This window comes from Amblyraja radiata, chromosome 1 (assembly GCF_010909765.2).
Source record: "Amblyraja radiata isolate CabotCenter1 chromosome 1, sAmbRad1.1.pri, whole genome shotgun sequence".
Lineage (NCBI taxonomy): Eukaryota > Metazoa > Chordata > Chondrichthyes > Rajiformes > Rajidae > Amblyraja > Amblyraja radiata.
Window position 1 is genome coordinate 45,783,348 of NC_045956.1, and position 23,745 is coordinate 45,807,092.

The 23,745-nt window shown below is 42.9% G+C and overlaps 1 protein-coding gene across 1 annotated transcript in view; it reads right to left on the minus strand.

The window, feature by feature from the left end:
- man2b2 (mannosidase alpha class 2B member 2) overlaps positions 1-23,745 on the minus strand; it is a 78,558-nt gene that overhangs the window by 39,265 nt on the left and 15,548 nt on the right. The window contains exons 4-9 of the mRNA XM_033020963.1: positions 22,129-22,301; positions 18,931-19,046; positions 16,228-16,405; positions 7,808-8,006; positions 4,547-4,737; positions 1,537-1,723 (exon numbers count right to left, since the gene is read on the minus strand). Coding sequence (XP_032876854.1) covers positions 1,537-1,723; positions 4,547-4,737; positions 7,808-8,006; positions 16,228-16,405; positions 18,931-19,046; positions 22,129-22,301 — 1,044 coding nt within the window. The remainder of the gene's footprint in view (positions 1-1,536; positions 1,724-4,546; positions 4,738-7,807; positions 8,007-16,227; positions 16,406-18,930; positions 19,047-22,128; positions 22,302-23,745) is intronic.

Below are 23,745 nucleotides of genomic sequence, written 5' to 3' on the forward strand. Positions count from 1 at the left end.
AAAGTAGCCCTTTTTGATTTTTGCCCTGGATTTGTCTGCCTGCCACTTTTACTTTTCACCTTGCTACCTATTGCTTCTACCCTCATTTTACACCCCTCTGTCTCTACGCTCACACATTTAAGAAACCCTTTCCCTTTAACTCCATCCTCAACTATCCCATTTGACACCCCACCCCCCTTATTCAGTTTAAAATCACCCGTGTAGCAGTGGCAAACCTGCCTGCCAGAATGCTGGTCCCCCACCTGTTAAGATGCAATCCGTCCCTTTTGTACAGTTCCCTCTTACTCCAAAACAGATCCCAGTGATCTAAGAATCTAAATCCCTGCCCCGTGCACCAGTTCCTCAGCCACACATTCAGGTCCCGTATCTCCCTGTTCCTGCTCACGCCAGCACGAGGAACTGGAAGCAAACCAGAGATAACAACCCTGGAGGTCCTGCTTTTCAACATTTTTCCAAGCTCTCTAAAGTCACGCTGCAGAATATTCATCCCCTTCTTTCCGACATCGTTTGTGCCGACATGCACTACCACTTCCAGCTGTTCACCTTCGCCCTTGAGGATTTTCTGCACTCTGTCCGTGACATCCTGGATCCTGGCACCAGGAAGGCAGCACACCATCCTCGAATCACGTCTGTTGCCGCAGAAACCCCTATCCGTACCTCTCACAATGGAGTCACCCACTACAATGGCGTTGCCTGACTTTGGCCTTTTTGGTTTTGGCTCAACAGCCCTATTCGCATCGCAAGCCAGTCCGCCGCTCAGTGTAAAACGTCTTCTGTCCCAACAGCTTCTAAGTGGGTGAACCTGTTCACAAGAGGTACAACACCCGGGGACGTTGGCATTCCATGCTTCCCTCCCTTTCTCACTGTCTCCCACCTTCTCTCTTCCAGTACCTTAGGTGTAACAATCTTACTGTAGGACGTCGAGGAACGACTCCGTTTCTCGGACGAACCTGAGGTCATCCACTTGCTTCTCCAGTTCCCCAACACGGTCCTTCAGGAGCTCTACCTGGATGCACTTGTCACATTTGTTGCAGCCAGAGGCACCAGCAGTGTACTTGACCTCCCACATACTGCAAGCATCACACTGAATCAGCTTGCCTGACATTTCCTTCTTTCGTCTCTCCCTCTCCAGCGTATTGCGTAGTCTTCACTCCTAAGACTCTCGAGCCAAAGACTCACACTTTTCTCACAGGGTACTTCCCTCACAAGGCCGCTCCCTCACTGCCGCTCCCAAAGAGCAGTCTTGCTTATATTGACTGATAAATTACCTAATTTACCAATTTACAAACCAAATTCCTCAGTTTTCTAATGTTTTCCCCGCTTTGACTCACTTCTCTCCTCCCACTTGGGCTAGAGCCAATCAGTGTTTTCTCTTGCTTATCTTCTCCTGCAGTTGCTTCCAAAACTTCAGCAGCTCTGAGTAAAGTTTGCCTGTGCTTTGCCTCTCCTTTTCAACTGTACTTCTGCCCACTAAAAATGTAAAACTATAGTTAACATTCAGGGAAACTTTTTTTCTTGTTTATGGAACACTCATACCTCTATTTCTGGTGTCTTGACTGTAAGGAAGTGGATCATCAAGTTTATTCTTTCCACCATTAAGTGCTTCTTGCAATATGGCGGCCATTAATAGTTTCACAGCACTCATCCCACGCAATAGGTGGTCCATGTACATATCTCTCACTTTGGGTGATTCTGTCCCAGTTACACCATCATGATGTTGAACCTAATGTAGAAGTGGTTACATTTCGATTAAATAAAACAGAAATTTGATTTTTAATGAAAAAATATACCATTTACCATTTTTTAATTTTCATGTTGGGAAATTGTGCAATTAAGCACACATTACAAGGCACTGCCACCGAATGGCACATATTTTCACCTCGTCAGCATCTTAAACCTTGTGGCCAAATGTGTGATAATATTCTGTAAAGCTGTTAATGCAAGTGCTAAATTGTAAAAGTTCCACTTTGTACTTAGTCACTAATTGGTTTGCAACAAAAGGTGGTGGGTGTATGGAACAAGCTGCTGGAGGAGGAGGTTGAGGCAGGTACTATTGAAACGTTTAAGAAACACATTTAGACAGGTACATGGATAGGACAGGTTTAGAGGTAGATGGGCCAAACGCCGTTAGGTGTTTATAATCTTTCAATATTTCAGTGTTTATAAACTCCGATATTTGCCGTTTTAATGTTGATCTATCAGAAGAAAGCTGGATTGGTGTACTCCATATAACACCTCTGCAATGGCTTTTGAAAGACGGGAGTGCCTCAACTGAGATGTCACAATCCTGCACATTCAACCCTTGCAGCTCTAAGCAGTTGACCACAACAAGGAGGAACTTCTTAAATCAGAGGGTAGTTAATCTGTGTTAATCTGTGTTAATCTCATTGCCACAGAGGGCCGTGGAGGCCAAGTCAGTGGATATTTTAAGAGCAGAGATAGACAAATTCTTGATTAGCACTGGTGTCAAGGGTTATGGGGAGAAGGCAGGAAAATGGGATTAGGAGGCACAGATCAGTCATGATTGAATGGTGGTGGACTCGATGGGCCGAATGGCCTAATTCTACTCCTATAATTTGGGAACTTGTGAACAGTCATTAACCCACAGTGACGCTTTCATATGATCTTACACTCAGTCGCTTCAGGCTGTAGCAGTTCAATACTAACACCTGTAAGACACCTGTAAGATACTAGCCTGTAAGACACTTCCCAATATCCGATTACTTAACTTGTGCATTGCTTGGCAAGGGACTGAATTCCACAATCACAACTTTGAGCATTCAGGTGGCGCAGTTTGACTGTTGTTGAAAATCAAATTATAATAATCTTATCACATCACTGTTTTCACTTAAAATGAAATGAATGATAATTTATTGTCACATGTGACATGTCACAGTGAGATTCTTTGTTTTGCATACACAAGTATGCAAAGAGTTGCCACAAATAGGGAACCAACAGTTACAAAGTATTCCGTTTAGTTCCCAATGGCCCCCCACTTTGTTCAAACACACATATCAATGCATTTTCCAAAACTTTACAGTTAAAAGATGGTAGCAAAGTACCATAAGTTTGCAAATGACATGTCATTTGAATCTCAATTCAATTAGCACCTAGTAATTAACTAAGCACCCATTATCTTCTATGCTATCATTTGACTGTACTTACACCATATAATTAAAGTAGTTTTGTGAAAACAGGCAAGTGTAACAGTTACATGGCATTAAAACACAATTTGTATTGTATTGTTTAAAAGACATTTAGACTGGTACATGGATTGGAAAGGTTTAGAAGGATATGGGCCAAACGCGGGAAGGTGGGACTAGCGTAGATGCGGCATTTCGGTTGGCATGGGCAAATTGGGTCAAAGGGCATGTTTTCATGCTCTATGGCTCTGTTTCACACAGTAATTTTCTTTGAACCACGCACATTTTCACAGTCTTCCATATTCCTTAAGAAAGGTTACCATTCCCCTTCTCAAACGATCACGATCACGAATGCCATTGTGATTAATTTGAGAAGGGTTCCGACCTAAAATGTAGTCTGTTCATTCCCTCCATAGCTTCTGCCTGACCTGCTGAGTTCCTCCAGCACTTTGTCTTCTGCTCAAGATTCCAGAGCCTGCAGTTCCATGAGTCATTATTTTCCCATCAATCTCTTTTATAAAACATATCTAATTTTGGTTATATTAAATATGTCCCGCTTGATAGCAAATGAGAAAAAATACTGGTGGAAATTCAATTATTAGACTTTAGACTAAAGATACAATGTGGAAACAGACCCTACGGCCCACCGAGTCGGCACCGACCAGCGATCACCCCGTACACACTACCACTATCCTACACACTAGGGACAATTTACAATTCACAAAGCCAATTAACCGCATGTCTTTGGTATGTGTTCGGCACGGACTAGAAGGGTCGAGATGGCCTGTTTCCGTGCTGTAATTGTTATATGGTTATATGGTTATATGTGGGATGAAACTAGAGCACCTGGAGAAAATCTACGTGGTCACAGAGTCAGGATGGTACCCGGGTCTCTGACGCTGTAAGGCAGCAAATCTACTACTGTGCCACTTGCTGCATACACAAATAGTAGCAAATGCATGTTGAGTCCAGCTTTTAAAATAAGTTACACTAATGCACAATCTGTGCATGTGATTTAGGCTGCACTTCTGCCTCACAGCTTGCCATAAGTTTAGTTCAGTATAGAGATGCAGTGCAGAAACAGGCCCTTCGGCCCACCGAGTCCGCGCCGACCAGCGACCCCCTTACACTACACTATCCGACACATTAGGGACAATTTACAATCTTTACCGAAGCCAATTAACCTGCATACCTGTACGTCTTTGGAGTGTGGGAATAAACCTAGCGAAGACCCACGTGGTCACATGGAGAACATACAAACCACGTACAAACAGCACTTGTAGTCAGGAGCAAATCAGGGTCACTGGCTCTGGGTACCGCTGTGCCACCTCAGTTGGACTTTTTTTTAAAGTGATAAATTTGGTATATGTACATCCCAAGAAAATACTGTAATAATACTGTACCTCTGATACTGCCCACCTCAGATGCTGAATTTTCTCAAGAGCCCATAATTTATCAATAGATCCCAATGGGTATCTCAAGAGATACAAAGTGAAAAGCGATTCGCAAGCATAAAGGAAAGAATTTGCTCCCCGGGCCATTCCTTTAAGTATGTTCCGAGAGGCATAAAATCCAGACCAGGCCTGAAATGGTTCTGAAATCAGACAGGTAAAATATGTCAACATTATCCATTGCCAGTAAAAATATGTACATGCTTTCTTGTAAAGTTTTAATTTACAACGTGGAAAGAATTCATCGATAATGTGTATCAATTGACAAATAAAAATGTAATTATGAAGACAAAATGTTCAGGGTAGTGCATTATTTCTGCTGTAACACACTATGTTCGGCAAATGGTTACAATCTTGGCTCTTTCATACAGTGCGAACGAGGAGAAACAACCCACATTCACAGGAAGCACGTGAACTCGGGAATAACAAACGTCATTACCTATCTCAAGAACAAATCAAGTATTTTCAAGTGGGTCAAGGAAGGCAACTCTTGGGGCCAACATTTTGATGTTGGGTTGACTCAAGCCAAATCTATTTGGTGTTTTGATTATATGTTTACCTACAAGTAGGGATAGAGCGCGCATAATGGCTCAGATAGGAGGTTCAATCCTGATCACTGGTGCTGTCTGTTTGAAGATTGTATGTTCTCCCTGTGACTGTGAGTTTCCCCCAGATTCTCTGGTTTCCTCCCACGTCCTAAAAGACTGTATGGGTTGACCGGTTAATTGGCTGCTGTGAATTATTCCTTGAGATAGAATCTGGGAGTAGTAAATGGGAATGTGGGGGAAATAGATTACAAGAAAATATGTCGAGGAATGACACCGCTTCATGAGCCAACATAGATTTGATGGGTCAAAATGGCCTCCTTCCATTCAAACGGAAACATAAAATATAAAGTGATAATCCTGGTCTTGTTTATCTTTAGTTGTATGGACTATCTGGTCATTGCATTACACTAACAACTCGTCTGTGTGTGTCAATGAGAAGCAAAAAGAAAATTAACACTCAGCAAAGTTACAGTTTTACATCCTTCCCGTTGCTGGAGCTTGTATATCTGTTGGACAAATACGGCACCAGGCATGAGGACTGCATCCTAGTAATCCCCACTTCCTCCACTGGACCTAGCAGCTGTTTTCATAACTGCAACAACTGCGTACTTTGAACCACGATGGAAAATCAATCCAGGAAATAGTAAAGAGCAAGAATGTTAACGTTTAGAAAAATGAATGCTTGGTTTGGCAACTGCTCTGTCCAAAGTTGAGGATGTAGTCCAATCCATCACACCAACCAGCCTTCCTTCCCCATCGACTCAATCTACTCTGCCTCAGGAAAGCAGCCAACATATTCAAGGACCACCAATACCTCGGTCATTCCATCTTCAGGCAAGGTATAAAAGCAGGAAAGCAAGTACCACAAGATTAAGGAACAGCTTCTTCTCTGCTTTATCGGACTATTGAACGGAATTCTCACAAGCCAAGAGTATAGTCCCGATCTCCTAACCTACCCCATTGTAGCCCTTGCACTTGTTTTCTTTATCTGCACTTTCTCTGTAGTTGTAACACTATATTCTGCACTCTTTGCACAGTTTTTTCCCTCTTTGCACTGTTTTTTACCTCTTTGCACTCTCTTCTACACTTGTATATGGGTTGATAGTACTCATGTAGAGTATGATTTGACTGGGTAGCACATAGGACAAAGTTTTTCACTATATCCCATACACATGACAATAATAAATCCATAACAAAGTGGGCAATCTGACATGAACTGGAACAGACGGCACATAGTGATGCAGAGTATAATACCTCAGACCTTCAAATACCTCAAAAGCTCACCACAATATTTCAAATCTTCACACATATTTCATGAAAAATGTAAAATAGGGACTTTTTTTCGCAGATTGAAAGATACAGCATGGAAACAGGTCCACCAGCTCACCGAGCCCATGCCGACCATCGACCACCCATTTACACTAGTTCTATGTTATACCACTTTCCCATCCACTCACAACACACCAGGGGCAATTTTACAGAAACCAATTAGTCTGCGATACTGCACGTCCTTGGGACGGGAGAGGAACCCGATATGGTCACGGGAAGAACGTGCAAGCTCCACAGTGACAGCACCTGTGATGGATTATATGTTTGAACTGTGGATTACTTTGACTGCTTTCAAGCAATTAGTCCGGAAGACTAATCGGTCAAAACAGTGTTTGGTAGCACAAATTCAAATTGTGTTTGGTAGCACAACTCAAATACAGTCAATCACAATTGGACACCACCAGTGACCTTTAATACAAATAATCACCCTCACCCCACAATCCCTTCCTGATCCCAGCATGCACTCTATGCACTTTGCGCAAGCCCAGAAATTTCACATTAATTAGTTATTTTCATGGATGACAATAACATTTGTCCAGTCTCAAACAATGGGCTGCTATGAATAATATTTATGCCTCCACTTCACAGATACTCTGGAGCAGTCCTCTTCACATTGCAAAACCAAAACGTAACCAAAAAAACAAAATACAAAGTGCTGGAGTAACTCAACGGGTCAGGCAGCATCCTTGGAGAACATGGATTGGTGACGTTGGGGGTCAGGACATTTCTGGGGGATATAGTCTTACAATAAGGAAAAAGTTACTGATATGAAAAGAAATTTATTTACTGAGAAGTTTGCAATTCTTCTGATTTTCTGCCATAAAGAGCAAGTAATACTCAGCCACTTAGGACAAAAAAATAGACAAAAACATTCACTGACTTTAAAATTTCTGCAGCCACTAATTAGTCTCACAATTTGTTTCCTTTGCAAGGCAGAAATAAAACATTTCTCACAACTTAGTTCATGCTATTAGAACGAGCTGGTGTTGAGAGGGCACAACAGCTCCCTCTACAGGAATTAGCAGGGTTCAGCAACAGCATCACACAGCAAGAAAGCTCGGAACAACTCTTATGTTGGAAGGAACTGCAGATGCTGGTTTAAACCGAAGATAGACACAAAATGCTGGAGTAACTCAGCATCTGAAGAAGGATCCCGATCCGAAACGTCGCCTATCCATGTTCTCCAGAGTTGCTGCCTGATCCACTGAGTTACTCCAGAACATTGTGTCGTAAACTTCAGGTCGTTGCTGCATTTGATATGTTATCTGATTCTCCACAATAACAAGAGTTGTTACATACAGTCTTAAAAATAATTAGTTTCCTCCAATATTTGTACCAGATGAGTAAGGAAGAAAGTCACGACTCTTTCGGGTGTCCCAAGTCAGGTTTGCATTGTGAACCGCCTGAAAATATTCACTCAATGTTGCATACTGTACTGTAACTCCAAATTCACGTCTATGTTGGTTGACATAATCCATTAATGGATCCATATTCTCAAATTGCATGGAGGCATTAAAAAACTGCTTGTCACAGCCCTGCAATCAAAACAAAGGCAAAGAAAAAAAAATAAGTGGTCTCACATAAACTGACAGCATCATGAAGCAGCAACTTGTACATCTAAACAGGACTAGGTGTGGAGAAGTTTTCCGAGGATGTTGGCAGGACCTGGGGGACTGAGCTGCAGGGAGAGGATGGGCAGACTAGGATTTTATTCCTTGGAATGTAGGTGGCTGAAGTGTGGTCTCATGAACTTATCTTACAAAGATGTGCATAAAACCATAAGGGGAATGAATAGGGTGAATGTTCGGAGTCTTTTTCCAGGGTATGGGGAATCAAGAACCAGAGGACATAGATTTAAGGTGAAAGGGGAAAGATTTAATCCTGACAGGCAACATTTTTTCACCGAGGGTGGTGGGTATGTTGAATGAGCTGCCAGAGGAGGTAGATGAGGATGGAACAATAACAATATTTAATAGAAATTTGGGCTGGTACATGGATAGGAAAGGTTTAGAGGGATAAGGACCAAATGTGGACAAATGGGACTATCTTAGATTGGCATCTAGTTTGGCATGGACGAGTTGGACCAAAGGTCATGTTTCTGTGCTGTATCACTCTATGACTTTATTTTTTTTACAGCCTAATGAGCAAGTGGGATTGCTGTTGTGGTGTTAATGTAGACGAGGAGGAAATGCAAAGCCAAAGAGTAAGCCCTCAAGAAAACCCTACGTAAGGCGGGTGGTGAAAGGTTGGGATGGCAGTTGCAAAGGTGAGGCCATCGTAGCAGAAGGAACGACTGTTGGTGGTGAAAAGATAAAAGTGTAAGCCAGAAGCAGTGGGCTAAACGTGCAGGCGAGGACATTTAACTGCAGGAAATTATTGATATAGAACCATGGAAGATGACAATAATGGCTATGAATTTCACATGCAGGTCCTCCTCAGGATATGACAGGACTCTGTTCCTGCTAACTGTTTGTAACTCGGACAGTTTGTAAGTCGGAATGGCGACCCCATACAGCAGCTGCCCTGCAGCAGCCAGCAAAGCCATCCTGTCGGTCTCCCAAACACTCTCCGTGTGCGCAGTCTGTACATACATTGTATTAACATAGAACATATCATAGTACAGCACAAGAAGAGGCCCTTCGGCCCACAATGTTTGTGCCAAACATGATGCCAAATTAAACTGATCTCTTCTGCCTGTACATGATCCATGTCCCTCTATTCACTGTGCTTACATACGCCTATCTAGAAGCCTGTTAAACGCCACTGTCGTATCTGCCTCCACCACCCACCCTGGCGGTGTGATCCAGGCCCCACCATTGTTAATCAGTTGGGGAGGAAAGTACCAGGACACAAATAAGATGGCAAAGACAGGTTACGGACGTAGGTGGTTGTGGTCATGAGTTAGAGATGCCGTTTACAATGGTTGGCCATTGGCTTACCAAGAGCAAAATATGAACTCCTGCAGGAGCTCTGTGGGTCAGGCAGCATCCGTGAAGGCAAAGGCATCATCAACATTCAGGATGGAACCGGGTGGAGAGGGAGATGATGGACTGATGGAGCCAGCTGGGGGTGGGCTGAGGCAGCAGGCAGTGGCTGCCAGATTATAGGGAGGGGAAAGAAGAGGGACACATGGAGCCATGTAGGCGAAGGTAACAATGGAGGAATAGACAGAGGCTGGAAAGTGACCAAAGAATCATTTTATATTCCAGGGCAAATCAAAATAGGTCGTACATGGTAAATGGTAGCGAATTGAGGAATGCAGTTGAACAGAGGGATCTAGGAATAACTGTGCATAGTTCCCTGAAGGTGGAATCTCATGTAGATAGGGTGGTAAAGAAAGCTTTTGGTGTGCTAGCCTTTATAAATCAGAGCATTGAGTATAGAAGCCACAACAGATCAACGGTGGATGCGATCTCGCTGGCCCTCCACTCCGCACTGGACCACTTGGACAACAAAAACTCATATGTCAGGCTGTTATTCATTGATTACAGCTCGGCATTTAACACATTCATCCCCTCCAAACTGGTTACCAAACTCGCAGAACTGGGTCTCTGCGCATCCCTCTGCAACTGGATCCTCGACTTCCTCATCCACAGACCACAGTCTGTTCGTATTGGTGGAAATGTGTCAGCCTCGATAACAATCAGCACGGGAGCACCTCAAGGCTGCGTGCTCAGCCCCCTGCTGTACTCACTCTATACCCATGACTGCGTAGTGAACCACAGTGCGAACTCCATCATCAAGTTCGCTGACGACACCACTATTGTGGGGCGTATCACTGATGGGGATGAGTCAGAATATAGAAGAGAGATCGAGCAACTGTCCATATGGTGCCAGCGCAATAACCTGGCCATCAACACCAGCAAAACCAAGGAATTGATTGTGGACTTTGGAAGGAGTAGGAGGGGGACCCACAGCCCCATTTATATCAACGGGTCGATGGTTGAAAGGGTCAAGAACTTCAAATTCCTGGGCGTGCGCATCTCTGAAGATCTTTCCTGGTCCGAGAACACTAACGCAATTATCAAAAAAGCTCATCAGCGCATCTATTTCCTGAGAAGATTACAGAGAGTCGGATTGTCAAGGAAGACTCTCTCTAACATCTACAGGTGCACAGTCGAGAGCATACTGACCGGTTGCATCGTGGCTTGGTTCGGCAATTTGAGCGCCCTGGAGAGGAAAAGACTACAAAAAGTAGTAAACACTGCTCAGTCCATCATCGGCTCTGACCTTCCTTCCATCGAGGGGATTTATCGCAGTCGCTGCCTCAAAAAGGCTGGCAGTATCATCAAAGACCCACACCATCCTGGCCACACACTCATCTCCCTGCTACCTTCAGGTAGAAGGTACAGGAGCCTGAAGACTGCAACAACCAGGTTCAGGAATAGCTACTTCCCCACAGCCATCAGGCTATTAAACCTGGCTAGGACAAAACTCTGATTATTAATAACTACTTTCTGTTATTTGCACTTTACCAGTTTATTTATTCATGTGTGTATATATTTATATCATGGTATATGGACACATTTATCTGTTTTGTAGTAAATGCCTACTATTTTTCTGTGTGCTTAAGCAAAGCAAGAATTTTATTGTCCTATACAGGGACACATGACAATAAACTCACTTGAACTTGAACTTGAAGTTGGGATGTAATGTTAAAATTGTACAAGGCATTGGTGAGACCAATTCTGGAGTATGGTGTACAATTTTGGTCGCCCAATTATAGGAAGGATGTCAACAAAATAGAGAGAGTACAGAGGAGAGTTACTAGAATGTTGCCTGGGTTTCAGCAACTAAGTTACAGAGAAAGGTTGAATAAGTTAGGTCTTTATTCTTTGGAGCTCAGAAGGTTAAGGGGGGACTTGATAGAGGTCTTTAAAATGATGAGAGGGATAGACAGAGTTGATGTGGATAAGCTTTTCCCATTGAGAGTAGGGAAGATTCAAACAAGACTTCAGAATTAAGGGACAGAAGTTTAGGGGTAACATGAAGGGAACTTCTTTACTCAGAGAGTGGTAGCTGTGTGGAATGAGCTTCCAGTGGAAGTGGTGGAGGCAGGTTCGATTTTATCATTTAAAAATAAATTGGATAGGTGCATGGATGGGAAAGGAATGGAGGGTTATGGTCTGAGTGCAGGTAGATGGGACTAGGGGAAAATAAGTGTTTGGCACGGACCTGTAGGGCCGAGATGGCCTGTTTCCGTGCTGTAATTGTTATATGGTTATATGGTTATATGGTTACAGTGAAAGGAGAGACAAGGAGATGTTGAAAATATCTTGGCTATGGAAAGGTGTAGCACAGGAACACCACAGGAGATAATTTGTCCCCGTGGCTATCAAATTGTACAACTCCTCCCCCTCTGTCGTGGGTAGACTGACTCCCCACCCCCATCTTTGCACATCCTGGACTTTTTGCACTCAATAATTTAATTTCATGTTTGTTACATATTTGCTGTGCAATAACTGGTCGCTTAAATTTTGTTATTATTATAATGCACGACACTTTCAATGCCTTGTAACTGTATCTTGGTGGGCAGACCAATTTCGCTCTGGGATAAATCAAGTTGTATTATATCGTATTGTATGCTCTTGGAAAAGATAGATCAATGAAGACATGGAAGTTGAACTCAAACCATGTATGACATCAACGTTTCTCTACTGGACTTAAACTAGAGGTGACAGCTTGGCTGAGAGAAAGTCAACACAGTAGGTGTAAAGGACTTGAGAGGAACCAAAACAGCCTCCCTCAGTTTTCTGACATTTAGTGAGCGGAAGTCACAATTCATCATGTTTTGTCAGACACTGTTTCAACAATTGAGTGAATCAAAGTTGAAAATGTCAACATAACATTCGTGAGAATGACTGTTTAACACCGAGAAGGTGGAAACCAGACGACAGAAATTAGAGTGGGGTGGAAAGGGGAAGAATTACACTTCTTCAGTTACTTCAACGACCTCCCTTCCATCGCAAGGTCAGAAGTGGGGATGTTCAATTCATTTCACAACTCCTCACCGAATGAGACACCACACGCCTGCATGCAGCAAGGTCTTGGACAACATTCAGGTACCAGCTGACAAAGTGTAGAGTGGCAGCCACGTCCAACAAGGCAGAGTCAAACCACCTGTCCTTAGCAAGGCAAGGCCTCGGTAAGGCCAGCAGCATAAACAAGGATGAGTCACACCCTGGCCACTCCCTCTTCTCCCCTCTCCCATCAGGCAAAAGGTATAGAATTGTGAAAACGCACACCTCCAGATGCAGGGAAAGTTTCTTCAAAGCTGTTATCAGGCAACTGAATCATCCTACATAGTGCTGAACTACTATCAACCTCATTGGTGACCATCAGACTATCTTTGATTGGACTTTGCTGGCTTTACCTTGCACTAAACGTTATTCCCTTATCATGGATCTATACACTGTAAATGGCTCCATTGTAATTTGTATTGTCTTTCCGCTGACGGGGTATCGAGCAACAAAAGCTTTTCGCTGTACACGTGACAATAAACTAAACTGAACTTAGCAATCAAAAGCAATAATCGTTCATGGGTCCCCACCAGCAATGGGGTTATTTAACTGGACCAGCTAGATAAATACAGTGGGTGCAAGTGCACACCAAAAACTGCGCATTCTTCAGTGAATGACTCTCCTACAGATACCCCCAGGCCTTTCCACCACATAAAATACACTCTACTCTCCAGTGATCTGGATAGGTGAGGTACTAACATGTCACAAAAAGCTCAACCTTAGGCAATCAATCAATCAATCAATCAATCAATCAATCAATCAATCAATCAATCAATCAATCAATCAATCAATGTTTTATTCATCACATACACAATAAAGCTAGAAGCTCCGCAGACTGCGGCTTCAGGCTGCAACAGTCCGCGGCAGCACTCCCTTCTGGTGACCCCGGCAAGGACTCGCTTGCTCCACGATGAAAAGTCCACGCTGAGCCCGCTGCTGAAACTCCGGGCCCGACTCTGGGAAAGGCCACTCCAATCCACGGTGTTAGGCCGCGAGGTAGGCAACATGGAAAAAGTCGCCTCTCCATGGAGGAGGCGACCAAAAGCCGTTCCCCCTTACCCCCCCTCACCACACAAGACACACCAAGAGACATTACAACAAACATTTGGACATACGAAAACTAACAAAAAAAGTAGAAATGACTAACACGTTGCTGGCAGGGCAGCGGTCTCTCAGCGCCCCCACCGCCACGCAGGACAAAGCAGTGCACTTTGTTGACAACCCCATCAAACACCCTAAACACTCTCTCCCTCCATATGCTGCACACAGTGGCTGCTGCATATGTATTTTACAAAATCCTCTGAAGTCCTTCATCAACATGACTCTGACAGCTTCTCCCAAACTTTCAATCCCTGACCACCAAGGTGGACAAGAGCAGCAAATGCAGGGAACACCAGCAACTGCATGTTCTCCTCCAAGCCAGACAGCATCCTGACCTAGAAATATCTAGTCTGTCCTTCATTAGAACAGAGAATAGCATGGCAGAGGAACAGATCCTCAGTCCAGTGTCTATGCCAAACATGATCCCAAGTTAAACTAATCACCTCTGTCTGCATGTGATCCAAATCCCTCCATTCCCTGTACATCTGTATGCCTATCTCAAAGGGTCATGTGCAACTAGAGTATCTACTTCCCCCAGTACCCCTGGCAGTACGTTCCAGGCACCCAGCACTCACTGTGCAAAAAAAACTTGCTCCTCACACCTACCTTAAACTTTGCCCTTATCACCTCAATAGCCCTGCCCACTGTACGAGTTCATTCAAAGTGTTCTCCCGAGTTTGCCCTGATTCAAACTCGGAGATTTACGGTAATGGCCGCTCGTCGGTACTCGGGGCTCTCGTGGACATTTTTCAACATGTTGAAAAATCTTCATGAGTCTTCCCTAGCTTACCGCGTTTCCCGAGTACCTGCCGTTAGCGTTACGAGCCGCTAAGAGACGTCCCCGAGCTCCGACGTACCCGCTACGTACATTCTACGTGCTTACCACGAGTTTGATTTTTTTTAAACTCAGGAGAGCTCTTGAATGAACTCGTACAGTTGGACGGGGCCATTAAGCTCTGCTCCTCAGTCTTTGGCATTTCCACCTAGAAGATTCTGCCTGTCTATCCTATATATGCTTCTCATAACGTTATTTAATTCTATCAGATCTCCCCTCATCCTTTGACACTCCAGAGAAAATAATGTAGGTTTGTCCATAAAACAAAACGCTGAAGGAACTCAGCGTGTCAGGCAGCATCTTTGGAGAGGATGGATAGACAATGTTTCGGGCTGTGGCCCTTCTTCAGACTGATGGAGTAAAAGGGAAAAGGGACATGAACTGCCAAGCTGGAAAAATTATGTGAACTGCTAAGGACAAAGCCACGCTGATAGACCCAAATAATCTCCTTTTCTTCTAAATGTGAGTAAATCCTATCGTAAAAAGTTCTCTCCAACAGCTTCCTTCCTTCTTCCCGTCTGAAGCAAAGGAATAACATCGACTATTTTCTAGTCCTCCGCGGCTACAGAGAGATAATTACCTTCATCAAGCCCCTTTGCAATCTCCTCTCTGGCCTTTTTCAATAATGAGGGATATATCCCAGAGGCCCTGGGGAGTTACCCAGCAAACACTTTTCAAGAGATCCAACACGACATCCCTCTTGGTTTTAAACTGCCCAAACATAGCAGCATACCACACACATCTCATTATTTGCCATGCCCTGTAACAAAATTGTTTAGTATCTTGCCTACATTCTCTGATTCGAAGCATAAATTCCCTCCTCTATTCTTGAGTTGTCTTACTTTATTTCCAGTTACCTTCTTGTTTTTAAAATATGCATGTAAAGGATGTAATTAATATGACTTGCTAAGGACATTTCATGCCTCCTTTTGGCCCTTAGAAATTCCCCGCGAGTTTTTTCCTGCTTGTTTTATGTTCCTTCAAGGTCAAATCTGATTTAATCTTCCGAAACCTTACACATGCTTCCTTTTCCTTTTTGACCAAAGTTACAACCTTGGTCATCCAAGGTCCCCTTACCATGTCATCCTCATCCCTCCTCTTCTCTGGAACATGCCAGTCCAGAATTCTGATCAGATGGACTTTCAATGATTCTCACATGTTAGATGTGGACTTGCCTAATAACAACTGCTCCCAATTTACTCTCCCTAGCTCCTTCCCATTAAATGTTGTAATCTGGTTTACCCCAATTTAATACTTCCCCCCATGGTCCAAACATCTTCATTAACATCTGTCTTAAAATTTATGGAGAATGAAAAAGCTTTCCCAAAAATCTTCAAGTCACCTGGTCAGCCTTGTTTCCCAATACAACTTCTGGTAAGGCCTCTCCTAGAGTTGGACTACCCACATACAGTTTTAAGAAACACTGTCACTGGGCTTAAATCTTTGAACTCTCTCTCCAGTAGTCCTGTGGGAGAGTACTTTCACCAGAAGAGCGGCGATGCTTCCAAGAGGTAGCATCCTACCCTCTTCTCAAAAGTAATATGGGATGGGCAATAAATCTGCCCTCTCCAGTTGTGCCGCATTCCCAGAATCAAATAAAAATCACAGCACTGACAACGTCACACCAGAATTACATAAATGCAATACATTTCTCACTGGTTACAATTCATTAAATTGTATTAAACATTCTGATCCAAATCTATAAATAAGTCACAATGCAACTGACTGCACGCCAAACACACATGAATTATTCAGCATTTTGAAATAACATTCATCTCGTTTATATATCGCAGGACTTACCCACGGCCACAGAACATGATTGGATTTGAACCAAGCTGCTCTCTGCTTTATGTTTGCTACCATGGTCTCAGCATAGGCTCGAATTGTTTGACTGGTCACTGGGAGACTCATATTAGGATAAATTCCATCCTTTGGTGGGTCAGGAAAAACAGCAATTCCATTCCAAAAAAACCCAGATCTAAACCATGGCAAAAAAAAAGTTATATAATCCTTCTCTCTGAATTGATCAACAGTAAAATATTCATCTTCATCTGAATGACAAGACCACATAACACTTCATATGTTAAACTATAAAAACGATGAGTATCATGGCTGTTTATTGTGTAATCAGCGCACTGCAATAGCAACAAAGCACAATTACAACCAATGTTGCAGAATACCATGTATTTGGCAACAATCAAGTCAAAAAGGATGGGTTGCTAGTGCTAATGCATAATGACTACAGCAGAAGAACATGAACAGCCCAGAGCAGTGGTCAATGGCAAATCAAAAACATGTAGAATAACAGCTAAATTATTAGCTGGAGACACAATTTTCCATGGGCATTCTATAAATTTCAACATGAACGGTTACAAGTCAAGCGCAAAAATATTGGAATGAAGAACTGTAGATGCAAGTTTATATCGAAGTTTAATTTAATGAGACAGGAGGTGTAGTTAAGTGGGAACAGGCCCTTCTGCCCACTGAGTCCTTGCCGGCCAGCGATCAGCTGTACACTATTTCACTCCCACACACTGGGGACAATTTACAGAATCCAATTAACCTACAAACCTGCACCAGAGCACCCAGAGAAAACCCACGTAGTCACAGGGAGAACGTATAAACTCCGTACAGAGATCACCCATGGTCAGGATTGAACTGGGGTCTCTGGCGCTATGAGGCAGCAACTCTACCGCTGTACCACTACGCCACCCAAAACCTTGCAGTAAGTATCCAATGACATTTAGTGATTGGCTTCCTGACAGGATTTAATGTTAGCGTGATCACAAATATCCTGTTGAATTACTCCAACACTTTGTGTCTCTCAGTAGTGTGGGAATTTGGTGCAAGCCTTGGTGAAGAATTCAGCTGAAGGATAAAAAACATTTGCCAAGAAAATATTTCAAGAGCAGAATATTTGTGATCACCACAATATTAAATTCTGTCAGAAAGCCAATCATTAAATGCCATTGGATATAAACCGTTCACAAAATTACTTTGGAAGCTTCACCCAAATTTACAATTGTGCCCCGAGTGGTCACAATGACACCCAAGTGTGCACAGATGGCACATTCTTGGACATTCAGTTTCAAATGAGTGTCTCTCAGATAACCTGCAATAATCATGCAGAAAGTGGAGGAAGGAACTGCAGATGCTGGTTTAAACCGAAGATAGACACAAAAAGCTGGAGTAACTCAGCAGGACAGGCAGCATCTTTGGAGAGAAGGAATGAACCTTTCTTCAGGGTCTCGACCCGAAACGTCACCCATTCCTTCTCTCCAGACATGCTGCCTGTCCCGCTGTGTTAATCCAGCTTTTTGTATCTATAATCATGCAGTAGGCAGCCCTTGAAAGAGACTGCATACTTAAGGAGATCTGCCTGATAAGTCTGAGCCAGTGAATCTTGGAGCCACCTGCTGGTAGATCACCAACTTCCCCGACGACCATATGTGGTCCCAATAGTAACATCTGCAGGAGCAGCTAATCTCCACTCTATCAATATCTACCACAAGACACTAATCTACCATCAAAGTGAATATCCTCCTCATGGGGCTGTCCCACTGTATGAGCTAATTCAAGAGTTCTCCCGAGTTTCCCCCGATTCGAACTCGGAGAATTACGGTAATAGCCGCTCGTAGGTACTCGGGGCTCTCGTGGATATCTTCACGAGTCTTTCCGAGCTTACCACGTTTCCCGCGTATCTGCCGTTAGCGTTACGAGCCGCTAAGAGACGTCCCGAGCTCCGACGTACCCGCTCCGCACATTCTATGTGCTTACCACGAGTTTGATTTTTTGTTTAAACTCGGGAGAGCTCTTGAATTAGCTCGTACAGTGGAACAGCCCCTTTATTCCCAGATTTACAGGCATTTAACAGTGATACAAATTCTCAGTTTGAGCTGCTGTTAGAATATTGCCAATGGGGCAACTGAGTTTTCAGATTTTATCTATTCTACAGTATCATCTTTGACTTTGTCTATTATACTTTCATTTAATGTTTAAGAAGGAACTGCAGATGCTGGAAAATCGAAGGTACACAAAAATGCTGGAGAAACTCAGCGGGTGTAGCAGCATCTATGGAGCAAAGGAAATAGGCAACGTTTCGGCCCGAAACATTGCCTATTTCCTTCGCTCCATAGATGCTGCTGCACCCGCTGAGTTTCTCCAGCATTTTTGTGTACTTTCATTTAACTTGGACTCAATAGAACAAAAAAGATTTTGGATCAAATTGCAGATAAATCAAACACCAATGACTATTGAACTGGCTGTGAATTCTATAGCAAGACAAAGCTGAGCTGTTGCAGACTCGATATCAATGCATAATTTATTCACTACTTTCTTATAAGCGCTGGGAAGGAAAACAAAAGTTAAACCCATATTGCACCATTTTGATTTCCACGTTCAAGTTCAATGACAGGCAGTATTGTTTCATTATACAGTGCAATATTTAGTTAAACACCACACACTTGCTCATTTTGATTATCATAGTGAAAGTTACACTATTACCTGTTGGAAAATGGCAGGGAAGCAGGAACACAATAGCTGTATTGGTCCATAGTATGAGTGAAGATCTGCTGCTGCTCTGCCAAGGATGGAGAACCTTGCCACACAAACTGGAGTTTCTGTATGGTTGGGGAAAAGCAGGGAGGGAAAAGTAGGTCAGAGACATGGTATTACTCATCAGGATATCTATATCAAAAGAGAAAAAATAATAATTCTTCTTAAGGTAGCATGCAATCTTATAAATTGTCCCATCATCTAAGATGCAACAGAAAGAGGGATACGTGAGCAATTATTCAATCTCTCATCAATGTTCTTGACTGAAGCTTCGGACGTGGGCTCTGTGGAATATGTGTGAATATATCCACAATATCATGATATTCTACCCAGGAACTGAATCGGCATGGTCTTAGCAATTACCCAAGCTACCCGACCATGCAAGATTGACGTCCAGCAGACCCTTGCACAAGTCAGATGTTACACAAGTCAAAATGGAAGTGCTGCTGCACACACTTAAATTTACTCTTTGTATTGCTTATGCAAGTATGCTGTACCACAGACACTGTACATATAAAGAATGAAACATTAGTTAATGTGATATTGTGGAAATATGTAAACTATTTAGTGGGCACATTATTTTATTTAAATATAATTATTCTTGTTTAAATCCTGAATTTAAACTTTCAATGCAAGTTATTGGCCATTTTAGACCATGTTTTACACATTAGCTATGTGGAACTGTTGATAAATAAATTCAGTACATGCTGATGAGCCTGCAAAATTTGATTTGCAAACCTACCTAAAAAGTTAGTTTGCCAATTAAAAATAACTTCCAACAATGCCAAAGAATGTTGTCACCACAAGTGACAGGTACAGCTGCAGTCAATTGTCAGAGAACTGCAGCAAACTACATTTACAAAGCTAAGTGCAAAGTGTCAAATGTGAATTCAGGGGATCACCGTCTTTCAGTTTATCTGGGGGTCGAGGATGGACCGGGTGCGATGGGCCACAATGCACAAGAGGGCAGACAACGGGGGTAAAAGCGTGCCCAACGTCGCCCTCACCCTGATGGCCACCTTCGTGTGTGGCTGCATCAGGCAGAGCGTAGAGCCAAGGCACGTGGTCACCAAGTGTCACTACCTGCTGAGGTTCTACCTGGACATTGCCGCACCATCTGTCTTCCGTGGAAAGGTTCTTCCGTACCAACACCTTTGACCACAAGTCCATCAGGCAGTGGGAAGCATGAACGTCCTGCAGGCACTGCAGGGAAATGACTCCATGGATTCTGTGGCGTGGTTCCCAGAGCAGACTGCCCAGCTTGTCTGGCGAAATGCCTCACCGCCAGAACTCACCAACAGGCACCTGGTTTAGCTGGTGGTGAGGGGAGCCCTCCCAGTCAGATTCTTCTTGCACCTTCAGAACCTCACTACCAGCGCACGCTGCTCTAGGGACGGCTGCTATGGAGAGGAGACGGTTACCCAACTCTTTGCAGAGTATGAATTTGACAAAGAAAGTCTGGAGAGGTTTGTCACAAGTGGCAAGGGTGGGGGATAAATGTGTGTAATTTGTGCAAGGTGTGTAAACAGTATTGAATGTATTGAATAGACTCCGAAAATGTTGGATTAATTTTTTGCACGGTTCGTGGATTGTATATATTTATTACTAGAATAAAGTCTATTTTGAAATTAAAAAAAAAAGAATTGATACTGCCACAGATTGTTTAATAATGAGTTACCACAATTACTCTGGCAAGTTTAGGCAGACACCACTGACAGACCAAGGTCCAACACGGAGACCATGTGGGTGTTCTGACAGGGTGACCACTTCAGAGTTCTGACGCGGAGACCACTAGGGACATATAGTCCCCACTTTAGAGCTCGGATGCAGAGACCACGTGGGTGCACGCACGAGATCAACTGACTGACTTGCAGAAACGGCGGATACAACGGTAGTAGCACACTGCTAGCAGGACTACCGAGATGCGCAAGTCAGAAATAAAGCAGTGTGCTGAAAGAATCGCTTACGTGCGTGCGAGTTTACGTAAGTTGCCTATTAAGTAGGTTGAGGAATACCTGTGTGTGCTAAATATACTAACGTCAGAGTGTCATATTCTCCCTCTGAAATTCATTCCATCAACTTCAACGCAATGCATTTCACATGCACAGTGTAGTACTATTGCTATTATATAGCATGTTCTACACTATGAACCCGGATGAAGTTTGAGGCTATTGTCTGATAATAGCTTCCAGTGTACTGGGTTTTATAGGGATCACACCATTGTGCACAGTTCTGGTCTCTTATTAACTGCATTTTCTTGCGTTGGATTCAGTGCAGAGAAGGCCACTTGCATGATAGCTGGGATGAAGGGCTTGTAGTTTGGTGGACAATTGAGCAAACTGAGTCTCAATTCTTTGGTAGCCCAATTCTCTGGGCTGAGAATAACAGATCATTTTATTGAGGGATATGAGATTGCGGGGGCTTGACAGGGTGAATGCTCCAAGGGTGCTTCCCTTGTTAGGAGTATAGAACCAAGGATCATATTTATCACAGCCAAGTTACTGGGATCTTTGAACTTTTATATTCTGAGTGCTATGGATATTGAGACACTAGATTTATTCAAGACTGAGATCAATTTTGGGACTGTATGGAAATTGATCAGGAATTGAACCCTAGACAAGATCACTCATGGACCTTGAAGTTGGAGCAGACTTGAGGGACTACGGAACTTCTGCCTTCTTTTATATCTAGTGTACATACAACACCAAATCCAGCCACGCTCTTGTGCACAGTGACCACTTACACAGCTTAGCCGTACCATTCAGATACCGGGGATAAAAGAAAATCTGAGAAATTTCTAACAGTTCAAAATCTAATGCAAATAATTAATGGAGCATTTGTCAAAGGATAATCTTCTAGTCATTCTAACAACTGTGTGATCACAACAGCAGTTGGATTGAGAAACTGCAGATGCTGAAATCTTGAGCGAAAAACAAACTGCTGGAAGAACTAGTTAGGTCGGGTAGCACCTGTGGAGGGAGTGCACAGGCAACGTTTTGGATCAGGCTGATGAGAAGGTAGATTGAGATGTTCACAACATTAAAACTGAACAGAATAACTGATCAAAATAGAGACAGGCACAGGTCAAGATCTGAATAATATTAGTAAGTTGGATTATTCCTAAGATTTCTTTTTTCTCTACCTCACCTTATTTTTCTGCATCATGTCCTTTTCATCATAGTCAATGCGGGAGATAAGATGAGCATTAAAACCGGCCAAAGCAAACACTGTGGGAGTGGTGGCCGAGGCCCCAAAGGGATCAACATGCCAGGAAAACTGTGGCCTTTTTCCAAATGTTTCATACAGGAAACCATGCCCTTCTGCAAAGAAATACAGTCACATCAAAACTTCTTAAAATTCATGGAAATAAGAACAATAATGCACAGCATTGCAAGAAAAAACATGGCTCTGGAACCATAGTCATAGTGTCATACACCACAGAAACAGGCCTTTTGGCCCAACTCGTCTATGTTGACCAATGTGCCCCAACTAGGCTAATCGTATTTGCCTGCGTTTGGTTCATATCCATCTAAACCTTTTCTATCCATGTACCAGTCCAAAATTCCCATACATTTATATCTGTCTATCTATCTATCTATCTATCTATCTATCTATCTATCTATCTATCTATCTATCTATCTATCTATCTATCTATCTATCTATCTATCTATCTATCTATCTATGGCGTTCACTCCAACTCAGGGTTGAGTAGTGCCATCTGCTTCATGATGTCATGGTGCTGTGGTTAGCCATTCATCATGAAGCACTTTCACTCATAAGTAAGCTGCAAGGCAGATGAGCAGTCATCTCCTCTCCTTTAGTCATGTTGATAAATATAATCAGAAAAAAAACAAAGGCAGTAACAAAAGCTCTGGTGATATAGTTTACGTCATATGATCAGTTGTTGTGAAGAGAAAAATCAGTTTTTTGCCGCTTTGGTTGCATTTTCATCATCAAAAATAAACTTCTCAGCAAAGGCAGGCTTCCATAATGGGAAAACTTGGCACAAAACCGATGGTCTACTGGGGGTGGTGATCCCGACCTATCTACAGTATATGTTCATGAGATCTGGACTACTAACAGCAGGCAACTAAAGGCATCAGAAAGGATTTGTCAATGCTCTAGACTGCAAAATACTCCAGATTCACTGGGAAGATTTGTAAACCAATGCATCCCAGGAAAACATCACCAGCAAAGGAGGCTCTCGTTGCCTTCAGTTGGTGCCAATAGGCAAGTTACCTTGACCATTTAAAGTGGAGACAGAGCAGTCAGTATGATACGAGGAGCCTTGTGTCCATCACCAGGAGCACACAGAGCTCTTGCATAAATTAGAAAAACTGTTCCACTCTGTGGAAGAGTCTGTGGTTATCACACAAGCGCATCTGTTATATCAGAACCCACAAATGCAGAGTGGAAGAAAGTCATCCTCAATTTATTGGGACAATGTAAAAAGAATGATCAATGAGCCATATTGAGATTCACCTTCCAACCAACTTGTTGTTATGGTCAATATGTACAGTAGTAGCTGTACTTAATTCCTGAGGCTGACTCCAATGATTGCATATCAGCTCAATTGTCAACATAGGAGAACATTCGGGAGAATATCAAAGGCCTATTGATTAGGGTTGATTGATCAAACACAACAGCATACTTTAGAGATAATATTCAGCTTTCAAAGTACTAGAGAAAAATCAAAATCAATATTTTACTCAACCATAAACATTACATCGAACGTTATGGAGATTATATTTGGAAGATTGATTT